Source organism: Xiphophorus maculatus, chromosome 12, assembly GCF_002775205.1.
Source record: "Xiphophorus maculatus strain JP 163 A chromosome 12, X_maculatus-5.0-male, whole genome shotgun sequence".
In the NCBI taxonomy this organism is placed as follows: domain Eukaryota; kingdom Metazoa; phylum Chordata; class Actinopteri; order Cyprinodontiformes; family Poeciliidae; genus Xiphophorus; species Xiphophorus maculatus.
In genome coordinates this window covers 13309564-13332365 of record NC_036454.1, presented here as the reverse complement: position 1 = coordinate 13332365, position 22802 = coordinate 13309564, and the positions used below count along the sequence as shown (strand labels likewise).

Genomic DNA, 22802 nt, shown 5'->3' with positions numbered 1-22802 from the left:
AACCCTCGGAAACACACAGACTTGCTTTGACGCAGGGAAGCTGCCGCATAAGAAATTATCCAGGTTGACTGAGGAATTTAAGATGAAGATTGGAATCCTTTCACCCTTTTATCCTTGATTCAGTCCAACAGTGTTATATTTGTATCCGCCAATAATGGAAACTGCTGATTTTGTATTAAATGAATGGTGCTGCAATTATTAGATTATTGATGGTTGGAACAGCAAATACTCAAAAACTGGAAGACTTTGATGCATGTTTGGATGCTTGTAAAAGTCTTCATCTCTTCTGAACTTTTTCATCTTTTGTCAAATCAAACGTTCAATGTATTTAACGGGGGGGGTTGGAGATAAATCATAACCAAATACTGCATAATTGTAAAACACATGGAAAACGATATTCAAAGACTAAATCTAAAGAGTAAGGGGAGAAGTCATTCTCATGGCTCATTCACTGCCAACATACTTCTAGCGCAGTCAAATTGCATTAAAATAACGTTCAATATTGTTTCCAAGGCTTGATAACATTTTTTTTATTGCATTTGGGTTGAGACTATGACTGAGCTATTCAAACATATTAACTTGCTTCAACCAAAACCATTTCAATGCGGTTCAGGTTACATGTGGAAGACAATCGTCTACCAAAGTCTCAACTATTTTCAGCCACTAACATGTTTTGTTCCATGATTGCTCTGTGTCATCCATGTTCAAATCAACTCTGACCTGTTTAATGTTCTTGCTGAAGAAATGCATCTAGTCTGAATGATCCTACCATGTATCACACTGTTAGTTTTCTGCCGCACTAAGCAGTTTGCATGTAAGTCAAAAATGTCTGACCCAAGCACCTTCGTCGCATGTTTACTGAGTCTTTCATGCCTTGTGGAAAACAAGACTTCTTATGGCTTTCTTCTTGTCACTCTTTCATGAAGACCAGGCCTGGAAAGTGTGCAAATAATAATTGTCCTGTCAGCACTCTACCAACTGAACTATGGACTTACGTAGCTCCTCCAGGGTTATTGTAGCTTTTCACCTGGTTTGTCAGCGTTATTGGTCGTCCTTTTCTTGGTTAGGTTTACAGGAGTATGCGGATTGGCCTGATGTTTTATAATCCTGCAATTAACTTCTCTACAACTTTATTCTTGACCTTTCAAGCCAGTGTTGGAATGTGATTGGTTTCCATGACTTTTCCTTAAGGATATCAAAGTAAACAGGACTGACAATTCTTTTTGAAAGCCATATTCCTTACACTTCAGAATCATGCTTGACTTTATGCTGGTTTGTTACATAAAATCATAATAGAAAACAATTAAGCATGTGGTTTTATATTACAAAAGGTGAAAAGGTTAAACTTTTACAAACTTTGCAAACCACTTTCTGATTAACTATCTTGGAATTGTGCTGTCCATTCTTACATTAGGTGAAATAATCTGACATTGAGCTCTTAAAGTTTTAAACATTGTGCCCCCCTCATCCAAGACCAACATTTTTATAGAAGACGATTATTTCAACCTTTCCACTTCCCCAAATGAGGAAGAAGTTTGGGGCCGAACTAATGTTCGGTGGCTAATGTTTGGTGGAAAGTAGACAAAACAAGAGATAAAAAGACACAAAGAAATTGAGCTTGAGGGTGAGAAACAGTAGAAGTATGGATTAAAAAAAAGAGAAGACTAGTGATTTTTTTTCTCCTGATGGCCAAACGCTCACATATGGCTGGGCTTTGCTTGTATAGCCTCACTTCAAGGCGAAGGGCCCAGCAAACATAAACAGTGGAGCGGCCGCAGCTGGAGCAGGGAGGCAGCCGCCTGCTTGCAGAGACCTCTCCACACTAAACAATGGATCAAGTGACGCACATGCTTTTGGCAGAGCAACAGAGACCCAGGCAGTTCTTCACTTCGTTTATATCTCTACTCTCTCAATATTTACCCCATGGTAAAACACACAGTTTTCCATTCCTTTTGTCTGTAAGAAGCAAAAGAGCAGACCTCCCTCTACTTCTTGCTACTCTGCTCTTTTGAGTAGATTTTTTTTTTTAACTTAAAAGTCTTTTCAAATTTTAATAGCTAGAGCTCCATACAAATATTGTGGAATCCTTCCAGTGCAATTCATTAGCATTTTTAATTCCCAGTGGTGATCTATGTGAGCAAAAAAAAAAAAAAAAGAAAGAGGATTAGCCTCCTTTACTGTGTGAGTCAGTGTATTAGACACTCGGTTGGCAGAAGTTTTTATGCATCTGCATTATGTCTCTTTTATGATGGGGCACAATGGGGAACGGAAGGACCAGGAGCCAGTGTATTAACCCAAATTACAGCTAACAGTTTCCTGGGTAACTGGATAGGAATGAGGGGCAAATTGAGTGTAATTTCCTAATGAAGGGAGAGAGGTGTTTTTTTAATGTTGAGAGACCTCCTCTGCCTGTTACGGTAAGAGCAGGAAAGCTCTGCACCCCTCCACTGCAGCTGTTAGCTTGATGAGACACCCTGAAGTTTCTGTTAATAAATCTTGCGCTAAAATGTTGTAATAATTCTTCCCACGTACATTATATTTAATGACTTAAACAAAATCCGCATGTTCCCTAACGAATACAGTGCCTCTCTAAAGGCCTTATGCACATGATCGACCATCGCTTTGTAGGTTGCTATAACAGTACAGTAGATTTAAGGAATTTTACAAACAAAAATTTGGTGCTTACATTTGAATCCATTATATCCATTATTGCTTTTTGCAAATCAACAGTAGAATACATAAAGGCTCCAATATAAATCGGTATTTTCATTCAAGCTGAAGAAAACTGCAAGTTTGCATGTATTAACAAGTAGCTGGCATAAGAATTTGTTAACCAAAATCAACTGTTTTCCATCCGTGGACAAAGTTTTAAGTTTGTGACAAAGAGTTCACAAATTTTGGATTGGAAGCAAAGATGAGTGGCAATCTAGCTCAAAAAGGATGTCAAGACTCATAAACAGTCTTGTAAAACCAAATTAGGTGCCACAACCTGATATCTACAGGGTAACTGTTACTGTTACTTGGTTTTCCATCATTGGCAAACTTATACAGATGGCTTTAAATATAAGATACAATGAGGGCATTGTTTGATTAGACATAAACCGTTCCCAGCAAGCAGGTGTTAGAAAAAGTTAGAAAAAATCTTTTTCCTTTGATGACAAAAACAATTAACAAAAAAAAACAAAAACTGGAATCTGCAGATGAAAGAAAAAAGTGGTTTAGGGTTCTGGGGAAAAAAGGTGTTTTATTTCTTCCTGTGTACGATTTAACACGGGTGTGGCTATGGCATACACTTGCATGACGCGATCTGCCACCCAGTAGTACGAACACAACCTGTGCGGTCTTTTGAGACATCCATCCCTTTCTCTTGCTTACTGATTGGCACGTTCTAATTTCTGCTAAACACAACACGGAGCACAAATTTTCTTTTGGGGTGTCCGTTTACCTCAACACAATAGCTGAAAGGGGTCAAACAGCTGTGTGTTACGACATGCTCATGAAATAATTAAAGCACAAATGAGCCTGACTTTGCTTTTGTGTTATGGGAATGATGCAAGCAGGAGTTGCAAGAGTTTGATTATGACATGTAAAAATAAAAGCAAATAGAGTTTCAAACGGAGGAACGTAAGGACAATCCATTCAAACCTTCCCAAGGTCATTAATTGCCCAGGCTTTATTGTGTCATTTCCTCCATAGAAACTTGTCATTTGTTTTCCAGAGATTTTTGCTTTCCTTTCGTCCAGAAAAACCTCGAGTGGCAAAAGTGGTGTTAAGGCAAACTTTCTGGACCTCCTCTGGGTCTGTTAGTCTGTTGATTCTCTCTTCATTGCCCTCACTGAGGATGTCCCAGATGTCTTTGCGAGCGCTTCTTGATGTCTGCACCAGTGCAGTATTTTGTGTAACTGAGCTTGAATCAGTACCTAAAGTTAGTTTAAGTGAAGAAGATGTGTCGGGTTTTGGGTTTAGCAGCAAAGAAGATACGGGAGGTGTTTTTGGGGCGCTTTTCTGTTGCACATTCTTGCCTTTAGGTTTCAGCAAATCATCAAGAATGGATGTATCTCCTATAAGATCTTTGAGGTGGGAGCTATTGCACAATGCAGAAGGAGGCTCAGAACTTTCTTGTGATGTTTCACCCGTCCTCAGTGAGGATTCCTGGATTCCTTGTTCCCTGTCTTGAGGTGTGGGTTTGGATAACATGGCAGAGCTGCAACGCCTGAGGTCAGGCGAAGAAGGGCAGTCTCTGTCTGTGTGCTTCAGGAAAGCAGCAACAGCAGACTCCCTGGATCCCTGACCGAGGCTGCTGGCCCGATCTACGGCAAGACCACCACCAGCTCGGCAGGCTCCAGCAGAAGAAACACTGCTCTTCTGTGTCCTTGAATGTCTGCTGGCACTGGAGACCATTTCTTCCTGCTCCTCTGACACAAACCTTTGAACATCCTGTAGAGGATCTGGGAGATTCTTCTCAGATATCCCTGCCTTTTTTGGTGGTTCAAGACCATTATTTTTTAGGATGCCAGATCCACTCTGTGGTGAAGAAATATTGCTTTGTGGAGATCTGGGGCTAGTTCTTCTGGTCTGACTGTATTTCCTTACTTTTCTGACTCTGGAAGATTTAAATTGTTGATTTTTGTCTGACATTTTAGTAGATGATGAGAAAGCAGCAGTTGTAGGAGAGGAAGGCTGCGCTGTCGTGTCAGGGAAGTTTTCTCTGACAGCTTCGGCCACATCAGAGTGGTTCAGTGAAGTGTAGTACCGACAGAGCCAGTCGAGTCTATGAGATGAACTTCCTTTCAGAATCTCAGCGGCAAACTGATGGACCGAAACAAATTTGAAATGTTGGGCCATTTCCTCCAGTTGCTGCCTATGCAAAAAATGACAGAGAGACAAAAATTAGTGACATTTTTAAAGGTAAAGTATGCAGAGCAAGATTTAAATTAACTTTATTATGAGAAATGTTTTTCAGTGCTTAAAAGCAACCAGAATAGACAATACCTGTCCAAACAAACATAAATCTTTGTTGGAAAAATAAATCTCGCCACTTCATCTAAAAAAATATAATCAGCAAACACCTCAGTTTTATTGTGGAACGGTAGGTTATTTTCTGTATCATAAAGTAGTAGTAGTAGTTTCAAATACATTTTTAACAGTAGGTTGCAAAATGTGATTGTTTTATTTTTCCTTAAAATTTACAAATTTACCCATTTTAATATTTTCAAAGATGGCCTTAATGATTATTTGGCTCATTTTCTTAGATTATGTTTATGCATACCACATATTTAACATTTTCGGAGTAATTCTTCCCAGACTATCATTCAGATATTCTGCAGGTCTAACCTAAGATGAAAAGTACTGCAAAGATCAGGGGTTATGTCCAGAAAACAATGTGGTTAGACTAGAGTTGCTTTCATGGAGCCGTTAAAAACGCTAATCTAACCATACTCAGCGACACCAGCACATTAAAGTGACTTGTTTTCTTTTTACCATTTGTGGCATTTCATTGGAAACACAATAAGTAAAAGTAAAGATAGTAAAACCTATCGTGCATATGGATTCAAATCAATAAACAAACTGAGGTGACATCAATAAAACCCAATGTGTATTTTCCCTCACTGGTGAACCTCTGGGCAGAGATATAGCCTTCCCCCGCTGGGAGTGAGGCTGGAACCATAAAGGTGTCTGTGTGTCTGTATATATGGGCGACTGAGGTGAGGTGATGAAGCAGAATGAGGTTATGTCTGTGTGTATGAACACTACGTGTGTGTGTGGGGGGGGGTGTGTGCGTGTGTGTGTGTGTGTGTGTGTGTGTGCGTGTGTGTGTGTGTGTACATAAATGTTTGCTAGAATGTGCGGGTTTGGAAGACCTTCCGCGATCATTTTTTGGTCAGTCTCAGCAGGACTGCGGTTGCAAAGGGGGAAACTCTTTCAGTGTTGTGCCTGATGATAGCTGGGTAATCTTTGGCATGATGCTGGGAAATAGGTAGAGAGGAAACCTCAGAGGTGGTCTTTTTCTGCATACACACATGAACAGTTATTAAGGTCCAGGTGGGGGCACTCAACACTGTTTCTGTGGTGGGTTTTTGGCCTTCTTCCCAACACTGCCAGGAATCCCTCTCCTCTTTTATTTCTTGCCCATTATTCTACTTCTTCCTAAATTTTAGTTCTCATTCTTACTTTCATCCTCCTTTAAAATGATATTCTCTGGCAGAAGTGTGGCAACTTTAATTTTAATTATTTGTTATACTTTTTGTGTTTTAGTTTCCTATTGTATTGATAGAATTGGTGTAGTTCAGTCATTTTAACCTCGTTTGTATGACCTTAGTTTGATTTTACCAAGATAAAAAATCTCATTGTCCAGGAACAAGAGATGAAAAATTGCATTTTAGCTAATTCTGGCGCATTTACAAAAATGGTAATTAGTGTGCATAGCCCCTAACAAATAAAATACATTAAAGCCATCCTTGATAGCTTATATTTCTTTTTATAAATCTGTTTATTCCTTACACTCTTCTTGCTTGCCTTCAATTCTTCAGTATAATAATTACAACTGCTGTAAAATACCTGCAGACTGCTTTGGGAGTATCTCCAATAATGACTGTAGTGCATCCACTGTGGTGGATCTTCTTGCTGGAGAAGATCACTGGATGATCCACGTTGGGCCTCTGCAGACGGATGGCACTGGTGTTAGGCTGGTTGTCTGGTAAACTCGCTGGCAGGCTCTGGAACTGAAGTTCAAAATGCCATAATCAAAATTTTCAAGACCAAAACAGCTTAGAATGGTGAGGGAAAACCTAATCTTACAAAAACTGTAAAGCTCTCAGTACAGGAAGATCTACTTGCAACGATGTAATGAATATATATTTTAAATATTTTTATTGCCATAGAATTGTATAACGTGAAAAAATTAGAGCTCACACATTACTACTAACTCTGTATTTAAACAGCCACTGGACTTGGTGTTTGTTTCTACGTACCTCCTGGGTTCCCAGCAGGTTGTTGGCCGGAAGCTGTGAGTACATTTTGCGTTCAAACACGTCCCGCACAGCCGCTCTGCTGATCAGCTCCTCTGCTCTGCTGCCACCCACCACCCGCTGGTTAGAGTGCATATACACCACCTCTTGCACACGTCCTTTACACAAATAATGGACATGGTTAATATAAGAATTATGATAATTCATACTTAAAACGAAAGAACCATCACTCTAACCCAGCACGTTGTCAATGGTTTGCTCCTTTTCCTCAGATGCTGGAGTTGTTGAACCTCTCAGACTCGTAAATGAAGCAACTTCTGACCTTCCCGCTCGTCTCCCTGGAGCTGAACGTTCATCTTCTGAAGATGTAAAAACTTCTATCACTTCCGTATACTTGGATCTTGCCTTGTCTCTTGCTCCGCCACTTTGCCTTCTTCTGCCACGGCCCGGCTTCCTCCCGCCTCTATTTTCTTCTTTGTTATGCAAATTTGAAGCTCCCCTTTTGGAACATATTTGTGCCTCTATGTCTAAATCCTCAGATTCATCTGAGCATCCTTCAAACTGATGCACTTTTGCAACTGTAGTTTTAAGCCTATTAGATTTCTTGTTTTCTGGTGAGGAATTTCCATCACTCTCATCATACACTGCAATTTGTTTATTTAGCCGTCTTTTCAGGCCCAATCTTTGTCTTTCAGCATAATCCCCCTTTTGTAACAACAAAATGTTATTTCCATCATCTCTGTCTTGTCTGTCTGAGCCGATGGATTTGTTCTGGGGTTTTGTTTCAGATTCTGGGAGGCGGGCAGCACCATTTCCTTCACAGGAAGTTGTGCAGATGCCTGTGGAGGTATCGTCTATCTTTTGATCTCCTGCCTCCTCCTCAAAGGGACTACCTTCAGCAGAAGAACTACAGTCTCCTTCCCTCAGCTGCTGTCTATCCTTGACAGTTTCAAGGAGTCTGGAGAAGCCATGTTGGAGAAGACTCATGTGAACAAGTCCACCAGCAGCTTTGCCACTCCTGTTGCCATGGCCTGCACTCGAATTTGTAGTCTTTGGCTTTGGCCCTTGCAACTCTTCATCAGTTTCGCTCCCACTGCTGAAATCCAGCACACCTTTTGGGATTTTTGAGACATGCATGTTCTCCTCAGGTGCTTCATCCTTTGACTGCGTGTTGTCTCCATGCTCCTGAAACAGAACAGTAGAAATTTACAGTTTAAGAAAAGCACATGCCGGAAAAGTGGTGTAATATTTAGCAACAACATGCAGCCAAAGCGTAAAATCTCTTCCGTTTTGCGTCATCTTGAAACTAACCAGCCCTTGTGAATTTCAAGTGGTGAATTTAAAACAGATGTTTTCCAACAACAAATCAAAGGAAACATCAAAGTGACATGAGTCCTGCATGGTGATGTAATAGGAAGAAAACAAAATAAGAGGCAAGTGAAGCCATGCTTCAGTGTGGTCTCCTTCTGCCATGAGGTCAAACAAGTGATTAAATCCAGCTGCTCCAAATACAATTAGAAAGATGTGAAACATAAAGAAACCTCAAACTTCAGTGACAACAATTCAGGGGATTGATTGGTCATTTTTGTCATCCTCTTGTACTTCGCTCACTTGACGTAATGTTCTGATTTTCTTAAAAGCTGAATACTTGTATTCATACACATTCAAAACTTCATACTTTTTCCTGAATCAAATTTCCTTCATGCTTGGTACTATTTAGCCTGATTTTTTTAAGTACAAGTACAAAACCTCAGCATAAATTTATGGCAGATATTTAGGGTACATCCCGTCAGAATGGGATGAACGACAGTCAAACGGTAAGATAGATGGATGGATAAGCATGTGGAAAGATAGATGAACAAATGGATAAATGGAAGAATTCATGGATATGATATTTAAACAACACAATGGGGAATAAAGTCTGGAAAATACAAACAAGTATCCACATTTTAGTTAATTTATCTACACATATGCCTACTTTGATCTAATGCCAAACTCTTCCACAATGTGTAAGTGCCTTAGTGTAAGATGCAATTTTTTTTTCTTTTACAATCATGAAAGAAACTGTTGTTTGGTTTGACTGTCAGACAAATGTCCCTGTTGAAAATGTCCCCGTGGGAATAGGACAGTGAATGGGTCACTTAGGAAAAGAGGAAAGTTAGGAAAGGTGAGCTGCACTGAGAATGATGGAGTTACTCACTTCATTTCGGATCGTCTTGTTCTCCTTCTCGCCTTCTTTGTGTGTTTTTGTTGTTATGACACCGGCCTCCACTTGTCCCTCTCGCTGGCAGGATGATGCATGCATTCATTAGCACATTTCACCAATCACAATCAAACTCAATAGTGACTCTTGTAAACCTTCAAATCTTACTTTGCTTGCAAACAGAGTTTGTGGCAAAGTCTAAAACTCCTCCTCATATTTTTCTTTGCTTCGGGCCAAACATAAAAAATTGCAAATCCAGGCCAAGAAAGTTAAATTTTTTCTAGATTTATTTAAAAGGATCCACTTTTTGTCCTTAGAGCTCATCTTAAAAGTCAGATTATTACAAATGATTATGATCCAAGAGATGAACTATTGGTGTGGCCACAAAATAAATGTCAAAAATGTTTGAAGAAAATCTCTAGAAAGACCTTTGGAAACCTCAAAGAAATGTTTGTTACAGAAATGTACAGACATCTAAGATTGTTTGGCTCCTTTAAACCAAAGCATGATCAAAATGAAAACAAAAGCAAATTTCAAATGAAAACACAGTGTGACACATTGAAACCGTAAAAGAAACATTGATGGACTAACCTGTAAAATCCTGCGGGTGAGACATGTTCCTTCTATCTGCAGCCTGAACAGATTTTTGATCCCAAACAGTTCTCCTTTATAGACACTGTTTCCCTGCACTGCTTCAAAGTACCGCCGGGCGCTCTCTTTACCGACTACTGAACACTGCAACTGCTGTTAGGGAGAAAATAAAACAAAATAACAAAGCATAATCTAGTGAAAATAATGTCAATTTTGCATGTTTTTTCATACTTAAATGAGCTGCATTTACATTATATTTTAAATCTGATCAAGAAACGTGTTTGACAAAGAGGATAAATGTGAGTCAGTATGTTAAAAGCTAATGTTCTCCATAAATTTGCTGGACACTGAATGATAGTAATCCAAGCTGTGAACAAAACCCAAGACACTTTCTTTAAGTTAGGCATTACTCTTAAAATATTGATCAAAGCTTGATGAATTCCTCTCAGCACCTTACTGTGCTCTTTTAATGCATCTAGTTAATATAAATTAAAATAATTTAATATAATTTTTAACATTACTAAAAGGTTTCAGCAAACAATATAATTGGAATGAATACCAGACTGATAGATGTACACATATACAGTATATATATATAAAAAATAATCAAATATCACATTTTGTCTATTTGAAAAATTATTGCATTCTGTTTATATTTAAACAATATCTCAACTTTTTCAGAAGTTGATTTTAAAAAACAAAGTTATTTTTAAAACCACATTACAATTGTTTTGTACCTGTTTGTATAATTGTCTGAGGTAGATAACCTCCTCTACAGTCCCAAGTGAGATCAGCCTGAGAACAGTGACGTCCCTGCACTGGCCGATACGGTACGCCCTGCAGAGACAAACACACAAACAACCATCACATAAATAGCATTAAAATGCACAATGATTCTGAATAAAATGATTTGTGAACAAAGAACATAGTCTGATGGCCAAGGAAAGTAAAAGTTATAACAGAATATATGAAGTAAGTATTATCTTGAACAAAAGCTACCTGTCAATAGCCTGAAGATCATTGGCTGGGTTCCAGGTGGGGTCAAACAGCACAACAACGTTAGCACCTACAAAGTTAAGACCAAGACCCCCCGCCCTAAAAGAAGAAACATTTATTTAAAAGGGGAACTATATTGTAAAACAATAAAACCTAAGTCTTAAGAATATAAAACTAAATACATCACACTTAATATTTCCAATTTTGTTTCAAAGCAGATAAGACCTACTCTTCTGACAGCCTGTTTGAGTCACATGAACTAAAAATATTAAGCTTGTACCATATATCAATAATGGATTTATGAACATATCAAGTGATGTGCTGAAATGTGCAATTCTCTGTGGCTAAAGACAGAATTATTTTTTCCCAAAAATAGAATTTACTAGTACAAAGTTTATATGGAATGGATGTGTGCACATACTGGTAACAGAAACTGATATAAAGCAACCAACAACTTAAAGCTGAAAGATGAGCAAACAATGGTTCACACCACGGCTAGGACTGATTACTCAAGCAGGGAGTAAACAGCCAGACCACAGATGCAACAGAACTGCTGTTGTTTGTGAGCATAAAGTTAATCAGTTAATAAAACACTTTCGCCAACAAGCACTGAATACATGAAAAAAATTTGAGGATTCCTAATGTGAAGCATTCAGGGAAAAATAATGCGGCTGATGCATAAATGTAACAATGCTGACGAGACAAACAGAAATTACATCCAAACTGAATTCTGACAGAAATCTGAGGTTATAAATTACAGTTTATGTTAAAGGTGGTTGTTCACACATTATTCCCAAAACTAAGCTCACCATAGAAGTATCTTTAAATCCCTCTGTGGGGTGCAGCTTTGTTAATTACACAAGCCATTGCACTCTTGATAACAGTTCTTCTTACTTCCTCATTGTATCAATCACAATATAAATCTTTTTGACTTAATGAACTCAAACCGAAGCCAGACTGTCCTATTGCTAATTTTCTTTTGATTCTGATTCCAGAGTTTGCTGTTCAAAGCAAAATGCCATCACGCTGCTGTAATTTATGGCTCACTTCTTTTGTTAATGCTTTTTACATATTTTAGTTGAAAAGAAACTTGAAACATATTTCCCCTTTAAAGCTTAACAGGATGTTTCAAAATTGTATTAGTTGTATAATTTTCCCACTAACATGGTAGAAACCAGGCACAGATTGACGTGAGAAGAGCTGTTGAATTCTTTCACAATCTGGACTCTTTCTCTGGACTTGGTGGTTCCGTCCAATCGACTAAAATCCAGTCCCTCTGCCATGCAGTAACTCTCCAGGATATTTAAAAGCTGAAAGGATATGCAGGCGTTAATATAAGAAAATTAAGAGAACAAAAATAACTTCACATGATGTGAATGCAGCTCATTAAAAAGTAAGAGTTTACACAGGATAAAAACAAGACACTACACAAACAAATCCTATGTAAAGCAATATTCAAAGGATAGCATTAGGAACTCTGACTGTATATTTTTATATATGCTATAGAGTATGCAATGCTGTATCCTTCATGACCTCTTTTGTCCCAAAAAAGCAAAAGACAGGTCATAAAAATATGACCTCATAGAGGCCACAAATATTATTGGATGGTATAAGGTGACAGCAGCCATTGGATTGTGCAGAGTCTAGTTATCCATAACGATCTAATTGCTGTCAAAATCCCAAAGGTATGCCTAGAAATGCACGTCATGAGAAAACTATTATTCCAGCTTTTTTTTAACTGCAGGCTAGTTGCGATCTCACAGCAGAGGCAATACAACAGAACACGGATTTGTACGTGTAACAAAAAAACCCCAGTTAAATCAGCAAATATTTTTTCCCCACTTCCTATATTATCCTTATGCTCTACTTTTAGTGTTGGTTTGTTACAAAGAAGACATTAAATTTTGTGGATGCAACGTGTCAAAATATGAATACATTTGCAAAACAGTGTACATCTTATGTACTAGTAACATAGACTTAACTGTGTAAGACCAGATAAATCAACAAATCCACTCAACAACAATTCGCACCTTGGTTGACAGAGAAAAGATGAGCACTTTGTCTCTCTTCTGCAGATAGTACTTCAGAAGCTTCTGCAAAACCTAAAAGAAAGCATACACTCGCAAATCAACAGCACTGGAACTTTCTGTGAAGACTGCATGGAAATGTTTTCAATCGAGTGCGGTACCTTCATTTTTCCACTATATATCGGGTCTGAAAGAGCTTCAAAGGCTTCATTTTTGCATCTTTGCACAAAGTCTGGGAACTTCTGAAAAACCTTAGCACAGATGGAACTCACATACTTTTCCTATAAGAAACAAATAAATAAATTCAATCAACAACATTATAAAAAAATAAGGAGTCAGTTTAACCTGATACAGAATAACAATATTTTGTACCTGTTTCTTGCTGGTGTCTGAAGTAGACTGAAGGAGGGCTGCATGGCTGGCAACCTTCCTCAATATGGTTAAGTAGGTAAAGTACAGATGCTTTACATAAACACCCTGAGAGTTTTTCTGGGAATGAAAATGATCTTTAATTGCTTGGAGAAAACTTAATATAACCAACATGATGTACGAATGAGATTTAAACAAAGTCAAATTTGCCAAGTTCTTTCCTAAATTAAAGTACTGATCATTTCATTTAATTAATGGTAGACTGTCACTGTGGTAGTTTGCAATGTAAACTTCAACAAAAAAATGCATCAAACCTTAGTAAGAACTGCAAGATAGTATGCAGTTCACTAAAAAAAAATATTAAGTGAAAAAGAGGATTACTCTAAATAGTGATTAGTCAAAATTTTCAAGGTGGGTTGAATAGTTTTGTTTATACTTTAAACTTTAACTAAACAGATCATAAACAGTAACACCATGGAAGAGGGGAAAAAAAGAACTAACTTGATAGCAGCAGCCCCTTCGGGTGCGTCCACTTTGGCAGTCACATTTCTCTGAAGACCTCAGCAGTAACGTCACATCCTCAGTGTCCAGCACTGCCTGATAAACAGTCTGCTGAAAGTCTGTCAGAGAGCAGTACACTACCTGGGACAAAACATGCCAAAGAGATTCGGTAAGGTATCATTGTTTTAAAAACTGAGAAGAGCTCGAACAGGTATTTGATGCTCTTTAGGGTCTCCACACTTACCCTGTCGTCCTTCTTTGGCAGCTGCTCTTTGATGAGCGCTTTCGTTCTCCTGAGGAAAAAAGGAGCAATCTTCCTCACCAGGGCTCGAACAGTCTTCCTTCCAGTAGCCAGGGCACGTTTGGTCGCACTGTGCCTCTGCCCCTTTTCGATGGGATCCGAGAAATTGTTCTTGAAATGCCCCAAGTTGCCAAGGCAACCTGGATTGGCCCTGAATAGAATAAACATTTATGAATTCATGAATCCACAAATGAATTCATAAAATTAATATAAAATAATATAGGACATTGTATTATTTTATAATAAAATAAAATCATATCAACCCACCAATCCATAACACACCACAGCTCTTCCAGGTTGTTTTGCAAGATGGTCCCAGTGAGACCGATTCTGTTCTGATGGAAGAAAAAGGCAAGAATTGAAAACTTAGTTGAAAACGCACAACCACAGCGGCTGCCATATTTTTTGCCTGAAAACATTTAACATAATGGTGCTTTTACTTAATATTTCTAAAACCATCAGCAATTATTAACTATACATAGAAAATATCCATGATGATATTAAATACTCATTTTTCTCACCTTACATCTCAGCTCCTTCATAGATCGAGTGATCTGGGACTCTGGGTTTTTTATCTTGTGAGCCTCATCAACAACCACTGCTGACCAGTTGATTCTTTGGAGGAGGACATAGATATTTTACTTCTTAAGTATCAAATTTATTTGTTATTTTTATCTTTATACAAATGTGTTTGTACTGGATAATACAACAATTAAATATGAAGGAAAAGTGGATTCTAAATATGACTTGGATTTGTTTGTAAAATGCCTTAAAATTATGTCTGTTGTAATCAGACGATTGTAGCAGTAAACCTAATTGGAAAGTCATATAACCATGTGGAAAGGTTTTAAAACCTGTCTACCTTGGTTTAGCTAACCATTCAACACGCGAGCTTTTCAAGTAGTGTTGTTCAGATTTTGTTTGGGCTTTCTGAATAGTTTAATAATTATATTTTAAGTTTGGCTGATTTCACAAATTTTCAGTTCATCGACCTAAATATCAGGAAATATTGTAGATTGCTATTCGAATCGAAAGTCTTCAGCTAAAATATTTCCTTGGGAATGACCTGGCTGTCTCTCAAACTGAATTCTATTTAGCATTTTTAGCCAACTAAAAAAGGATAACAATGGGGCTAAAGATATGATTTTTGATCTATTTTTTTGTAAACCCTCAAGAACTATGACACAAGACCATTTCTGACTGTACAAATTACAGGTTTTATACATTTTTGTCAAATACACTCTTTTAGCACGTTTTTTTATTTTTGCAAGATCCCGGCAATTTAAAGGTCCAACCCTTCCATATCTGTCATCCTTTATCAATGGCTACATGTAGCATGTTTGAGTCTGCTGCACATTATCCAACCAGAAAAGGTGTATAAGAACTGTATTTTCATTACTTATTAAACTGATCCAGACAGAGGCGGAGAGTCTCGTAGGTGGTGAGAGCGATCTCGATGCGGCCATTCTTGATGCGTGCGAGCTCCTCCTCCTTCCTCAGCCCGTGGACCACCACACACTGGAAGTAACCCCATGTGTCCAGTTCATCCTTCCAGTTATAAAGCACTGACAGTGGGGCCACAATCAGAAACACCTGGATGGGATCACACAACACTTTAATCAGCTTCATGACAAACTTATACTATAATCTGCGGCACATGACTGAATGCAGTAGGTATTTGAGAAGCTGTATACTATAGTTATATATTTTAATACCCACCTTGCTAGGATTACTTTGATTGGAGGGTATCTGAGTTTGGAGAAACTGAGGCCTGTTGTTCTCTACGTCTTCCCATGTCCCAGTTTTGTGCAACACAGCAGCAAGAAAACCTATAATCTATGATAAAAAAAAGTGGAGGGATTAAAAGCAACAAAGCCACAGTGTGACATGTAAATGATAAAACCTACATTTAGACAATTCTTAAGATAATTCTGCTGCCTATGTCTTATACCTGCACAGTTTTTCCAAGGCCCATGTCATCTCCCAGGATACAACCAGTGGAGGTCATGTAGTTGTTGTAAATGAACCTGATCCCATCCCTTTGGTAATCCCTTAAATATCTGTTGATGGTATAAGGGACTGTGTCTTCATCCCTCAGATGTAAAGGAGTGCAGAAGATTGTGTCGGTGTTGCTGCCAGGGAACACAGGTTTCTCTTGTATAGATTGCTTTAAGCCAAATCTCATAAGTTTTGTGATAGATATTTCTTCCTGCTTCTGCTCTTCCTCTCCTGGCTCTCTCCTGAATATCACCCATGCTGTATCATTAGTCTGTGTACTGGAGGTCAGTCTCTGTATGGTAGCTTCTCTCAGGATGCCGTCAGGGGAACTCGGAGCAAGACAACAGTCACCTTCCCGCCATTCTGCATCACAGAATAAATTAATCAAATAGACAGGTGTATTACTGAATTAGTACATTACCAAAGTTAATCCATTTTAGTAAAATACAAAAACTGAAAGATACATGTTATTACACACTGTCACAATTCAAATAAATGTTAATTATGACAAAAAGGAATGGATATTTTTCCAAAGGTAATGCCAACTAACAACCTTACAAGAAATTTACTTTTACAAACATCCCGATATCTTAACTGTATCATTTTTTCCTCATATGTAATATTTGTTTCTCATATGTTGTTTCAGTTATCAAGTTTGACAAGTACATCGTCTTAAAAGCAAGAGCTGAAAAAAAATTACAACTGCGTCTAGGTTCGGAAAATTTAAAACAACAAAAATTGTACAGCAAAAATTGTCCTGTAAACCTTTCACAGCAGCAGACGCTGAAGCCATCTGATTGCATCCAAGCTCCTCTGTTGTATTCTGCCTCTAGGAAGGGGTTAGCTTTGTTAGCTTAGCAAACATAACCGATACATTAAAGCGCTCCCCTTAATCTGAAACAGACAGCCATGTCACACAGATTGAATCGTATATCAGTCTGTCGCTATTACGTCTCTCTCCTTATTTACATGTGTACAATAAATAAAAAAGTCGACAGACTAGCCAGGAGCAAACGGAACTCCATTGCAGCTTTCAGTGTTTATCTATTTTTACAAACCTCGGCGCACTTTCGACACTTATCTAACAGCCTGGAAAAATATGACAAGTAAAACTGTGGGTAGATGCAAATTACACGAATATATTCATAATTCAAATGTATTGTTCTCCAGTCACAATTAATGTATTTTTTTTAAAAACGTTGTTGTTTATCTATAGTGAAAGTGCTCCGAATAATCGTCCTCCTTGTTCAGCAGTTGTGCTCACTCTGCTGATGTGCTATTTTGACATGATTGCATATTCTACTACTACGTAATATAGGGCAGCATATTTATTTACTTATTTTATATATACATTTTTGCGTCTTACTGTGTATTAGGAAAAATTTTATGATTACTTTTTCAGGACAATAAAAATGAATGGAAACTAATGTCATATCATAAAGTTACTATTAAATAATTTAATCCAATGTTGTAATCTAGGCTCCTCGCTACACCATTCCTGTGTAAAATCTACTTTCTGATTACTTTATTCAGTTGCATACATTATATATATTATATACATATACATGAATATATACCTCATACTTGCCAAGAAATGCTAATTATTCATTAAATCTGACAACAGCCATGCAACTACTACAGAAAAAACTGATGAATTTGTGTTGTTTTTTTAAACGTATTTTTATTTATTTATTTTTTGTTTGTAATGCCTCTTGACAGTGAATCTCATTATTTGAAAACTTGTTTAATTCTTAGCCAAAAATAAATTTCCTTTTTAAATACTTTCAATTGATATAGATAGCTGCGAGTCGTTTGGTGAGTATCTTCCGGTAAAAAATAAATAAATAAATAAAATTTTGAAACATTTTCTGCAGGACGCAGGATTTCAAGTAAGAATTCTGATTATGCAACAAAAATATATAATTTTGTTCCAGTTTGCTTTCAGCCTTCAGTTGCAAAAGCAACATGATATTAAATATGAAGTTGAAAAAGAAAACAATGTTAACTAGCAAGTTGTTTTAATTCCTGTGTTTAGAAATAAAATGCTCAAAGGATAAAAAAATATATATGTCATGCAAGGAATCTACCAACAAAAGAAGCATTGCTATGAATATAATGACACCACTATGACATTCATTCTTAAGTCAAATGTGATGGATCTTGCGTTCATCTTGTTTTCATGCTGAATAGATTTGCAAACACACAAGGCTGCAGTTTTCCATCCTCAATTTCACTTTCCCTAAACCCTGTCGATGGCACTGCAGATGAAGAACGCCTAGGTCCACTTCTTGTCATGGTGTACTGCCATACAAAAATAGTGTTGTTTTTTTTTGTGCTTTCTCAACACTGGAAAATGTATAGGGCAGCAGCTGTAGATGTTCTCATACAGAAACCCCAAACACTGATGTCAAATCATTTACATGATGGTCTGGATCTTTCACACACTAGTTCTTGGACTCATCTAGGTTTCTTCTGGTCACGTTTGCTATAATACAGTCAAAGTGAACCACAGAGATTTGGGACAAATCTCTGGCTGTTCTTAAAAAGTGCTTTTAAACATACATTTTCACAAAATATTCTTTTACTTTGTTGACTGATTGTTCTAAGTGAGCTGTAACTGCTTTGGTTTTCTGTCATGAATGCTTCTGGACTCTTCTTCGTTCTCTGCATCTATTCAGAGAACTCTCCTCAGAACTCTCTCCTTTAATTTTTCATCTTATTATTATGAAAGGTAAGAAAGGACTATGGATGATATAAAACAGCACAGATTATGTAGCTTTACTCTGATTAAAGAAATCCGTACAGCTGATTAAATTTGATTTTAAGCTTTCTCACATTTAGCAGAGTAAAATGCCATGTTAAAGCTTCTGTATGTAACTTTTATAACAAATATTCTTGTTCATATTTGTTGAAACTGTTACTATGTCATGACAGTATGGTACGAGACAAAAAATCAGTGAAGAAATTGAGCTCTTATGCCTTCTTCCAGTGTTCCCATTGGTAACTAGAAATAACTAATCAGAGCCACCAAGAGGCAGGTCTTCGTGCTGTCAATCACAATCTCATGTGGCACTGCTCATCTCCTTCCCCCCATTGCTCACTGCTGCAATTACAGTTTTTCCCCCCGTCAGTAGATCCTCTGTAAATGCTCAGGCCAGTTAGCATGGCCACCGATCACGGTATGTTGTTTCTCTGCCATTAGCATATTTAGTAGTGAGTACATGAGGTTGAGTGACAGTGTTAAGACCTTCCTCCTGGCTCTGATTGGCTGTGTTTGGTTGGGAGCAATGCATTTCTTCAGATGACTCAGGTAGAATGTGGTGGAGATCAGTCTTTTCATAGATAATCTGTCTCATAACAAACTGTCATCACAGGGTGAAAGTTTTAATACATAAGTAAAAAAGTACTTTTCTTTATAAAATTTACATACTGCAGCTTTAAGGTTCTTTAACATAACATTTACATTACATGTACGCTCAATGTGACATTGAAAATCATCCCTCTCAACTCCAAATCTTATATTAGCGAAAAGTTGGTTAGTAAACTAAGCTATTCACTACAATAAAATGTGACTAAAATGGCTGAAGACTCAGTTCATTATTATAATTTGCAGGTAAGAAAGTACTGGGAAACAAAAGCAGAAGCAATTTCTCTTACTGCAGGTTTCAGCTGCTCTTACTCTTATGCACAGACTCTCCAATGTTCCTATGACTGGACTTTTAAAACGTCAACTCTGCTTGTCAGTAAAAGTCTCAGATGACCTGAATTTGATGGCTTGTTCCTTTTGTCCTGCAGTGAAATGGAAAACTCTTCAGGACTGTGTTGTGATCAAACTGCCTCTCATTACACTGCAGTCGCATAGAGGGGTCTTTTGTTTGTCCACTTTGGTCAAATTAAGCACATCAACCAGAAAGTATAACTGACAGTGGCATCTGTGCATGTTTGTGCACACGTATACAATGTGTGCCGCGCAATCCTTGATTTTTTTTTTTCTAGTTTCTGTCTTGCCATCAGAGGCTCCACAAGCCTTTTTATAACAGCTGATTATTTGGCTGTCAACAAGAATGTTAAACCACGGGTCAGAAAAGAAAAAAGAAGACCCTCTGATGACTGCAGATTTACTCTACTCTGGCATTAACCACAGTTCTCCTGCCAGGCCTGAAGGACACGCACAAAGTGTTTTATCTTGCAATAAAATATCTGGCTACTAGACAAAGAATCTCCCCCTTCTGCTCTTCCGAACCACCTCTAACCCAACATGAACGCTGACTGGGACTCAAAGAACTGCATGACTGCTCGTCTCAACAATGAGGCCACACAGAAAGCACCAGCTCAGCAGAACTGGATGTCCAATTCTCAGGCATTTAAGCATGCAATTACACACCCCTCCACTCACCAATTCATTGCTGGGATCAGTGAGTACAACGTGGTATTTGTAGTAGCTCGATCTGACAGTGGGAAATACTGAGGCAAGTGTCAGTTTGTTTGCTCTTAAAATTTGGTGCCTTATACTTTTTCACATTTTGACACTCCACAAATCTCAATATATTTATCTGCTATGTTATTTAATAGGCCATGACAAAGTAGTGTACATTTCTGTGAAGGAAGAAAAGTTATTCATTTTTTTCAAATAAATAAAAAGTGTTGCCTACATCTGTGTTCACCCTTTTACACTGTGCATTAGCACTTTTCTTTGGACTTTCTTTGGAAGTTTTTTGCTGATACCATTTTGCAAAAAAAAGCTCAAACTTAAATCTGTACTTTGAACACATGGATGTGTTTGGATGTAAGCAATTGCAGCTCTTGCTGTATGGTTGGGGCTGTTTTGCTCTAATCTGAAGTCTTTTAGATTGGCAAGTTGATAACAGGTTTTCTTCCAAGATAGTCTTAAATTTAGATCTGTCCATATTCACCTCACTACTGTATTTTCCGGACTATTGAGCGCACCTCACTGTAAGCCGCAACCACAAAGTTGTTGTTTTTTTTTTTTTTTACTGGAAACGTACATACAGTATATAGGCCTCACCGGGCTATAAACTGCTGGTATCTCCGCCGCTTCCGGTGTTCCACAAGAAAATAAATCTGCTATTAAGGACGCCGAACCATGGATTGGCCGAGCTTGATCTGTACTGCCAGGAACGAACGGTAGCCTTCAACTTAAAAGCTGCATCATATGAACTTCTTCGTGTGGTTTCCATGATGAGGGGTATGAGACTGAAAACATTTACCGTATATGTCACACCTGCTGCTAGCATGTGCTTGTTCTAAATGAAAATCAGCACTTTCTTCTTTGATTTCCAATTTTGACTTCTATTGATTCACTTTCTGCTAAAGAGCCCCCTGGTGGTTGAAGAAAAATCCACAGAAAAGCCACACCGGGCTACAAGCCGCATAGTTCAAAACGTGGGAAAAAGGTAACGCCTTATAGTCCGACAAATACTGTAGTTTCTGTCTTCATGCTTTATAAAAACAACCCCTCAGCTTGATGCCATTAATGCCACTACCATCAACAAACTTCCCCAATCTTTAATCCTGACCTTCCTGATGTCTTCCTCAGTCTTTATTATGTAGTTTATTCATTATAATGGATGAAAGCGCCATATTATATAATAAAACTGAATGTAGTTTTTATACTTCTGCATAAGAACAACATGCTATCAAGCTCGGAGCTGTTTGGCTTTGTTTGCATCAAACAATAACAAAAAGATAAATCACAAAAGATGCACACAATTACCTCATCATTACTCTGTATTTTGGAGAAGAATTTCCCTCTTTAAGCCTCAGACTTTTATCTAGGTATTGTCCTGACTGTTAAAGTGAGAGTGAACACCAAGGTGAGATCAAAACAGTTCTCTGAGGCCTTCTGGAGGAAGAATGTAGCACCTTGTAAATCTGATAAGAAATTTAATAGGATTTCAAGAGAATTTGAAATCAGCCATTCCACTACATGGAATCTAGTCAATAAGTGGAGATAATTCAAAACAACTGCCAATATGCCCAAGTTTGGTCATGCAAACAAGTTAATCCTTTAAGTAGATTGCAAGATGCCAGAAGAAAACCCTCCATAAACACTAAACTGTCATCCATTTAAAATGGCTCTTGCTGCTGTTGATGTGAAATTGCATCCATGTGCAATCATAGAATGCACAACTTTAACATCCGTGGTGAGGTGAGTGGGGAGAGAGGCAAGGAAAAACGTTCTTTGTTCTCAAATACATGAAAGGCAGGCTGTAGAGTGCCACAAAGAATGTAGAGAAAGACCATGGAGTCTTGAATAATTTGGACAGAAGAGTTTAAAAGAAAACTAATTGTCCACAAGAACAGAGGACATGTCTAGGATAAACCAAATACTGTATTCCAAAAAAAGAACCAACTGTGAAGCAGGGAGCATAGCCAGCTCACAATCGCAGAGGGTGGTTGGGGAAAATCTAACACCATCCTCAAAAAGATTACAATTGAAGCAAAACTAGACCCTGAAACATGGCAATGACCCAAAATATACCAGTGAAATCATAAAGGAAAGGCTATGGAAAGTTCTAGATTGTGTCAAAGTCTAGATCTCTATCTCAGTGAGTTGCAGCAAGATGACTTGAAATGAGCTGAAGATGGAAGAAACCCAAATATCTCACAACTGAAGTGAGTTGTTAGGCAGACTTATCATAAACCGAAGTCAGAGACTGGAAGATGGTTTCAAAATGTGCTATTTCAGCCAAAGGGTGAAGTTAATGTTTCATACCTTAAACCTCAGTTGAAGCATATTTTTGTTCATGTGTTTTGTTTGATGTGTAAAACAATGCATATTTTTATTTATCATCTGTACTTACATAATTTTTTATTCCACAAATTTC

At 37.8% G+C, this 22802-nt stretch overlaps 1 protein-coding gene across 1 annotated transcript; it reads right to left on the bottom strand.

Moving 5' to 3' along the window:
- Positions 1-1217: 1217 nt before the first annotated feature.
- ercc6l2 (ERCC excision repair 6 like 2) lies at positions 1218-16991 on the bottom strand. Its single transcript, XM_023344118.1, has 20 exons — positions 16720-16991; positions 15908-16317; positions 15676-15792; positions 15356-15549; positions 14478-14571; positions 14224-14291; positions 13900-14107; positions 13656-13796; positions 13158-13274; positions 12947-13066; positions 12789-12860; positions 11923-12068; positions 10762-10857; positions 10500-10599; positions 9763-9915; positions 9169-9252; positions 7205-8153; positions 6972-7126; positions 6559-6722; positions 1218-4861 (listed from the first exon to the last, which is right to left on the bottom strand). The coding sequence occupies exons 1-20, from the start codon at positions 16745-16747 to the stop codon at positions 3682-3684; spliced, it is 4596 nt and encodes a 1531-aa protein (XP_023199886.1). The 5' UTR covers positions 16748-16991; the 3' UTR covers positions 1218-3681.
- Positions 16992-22802: the final 5811 nt, after the last annotated feature.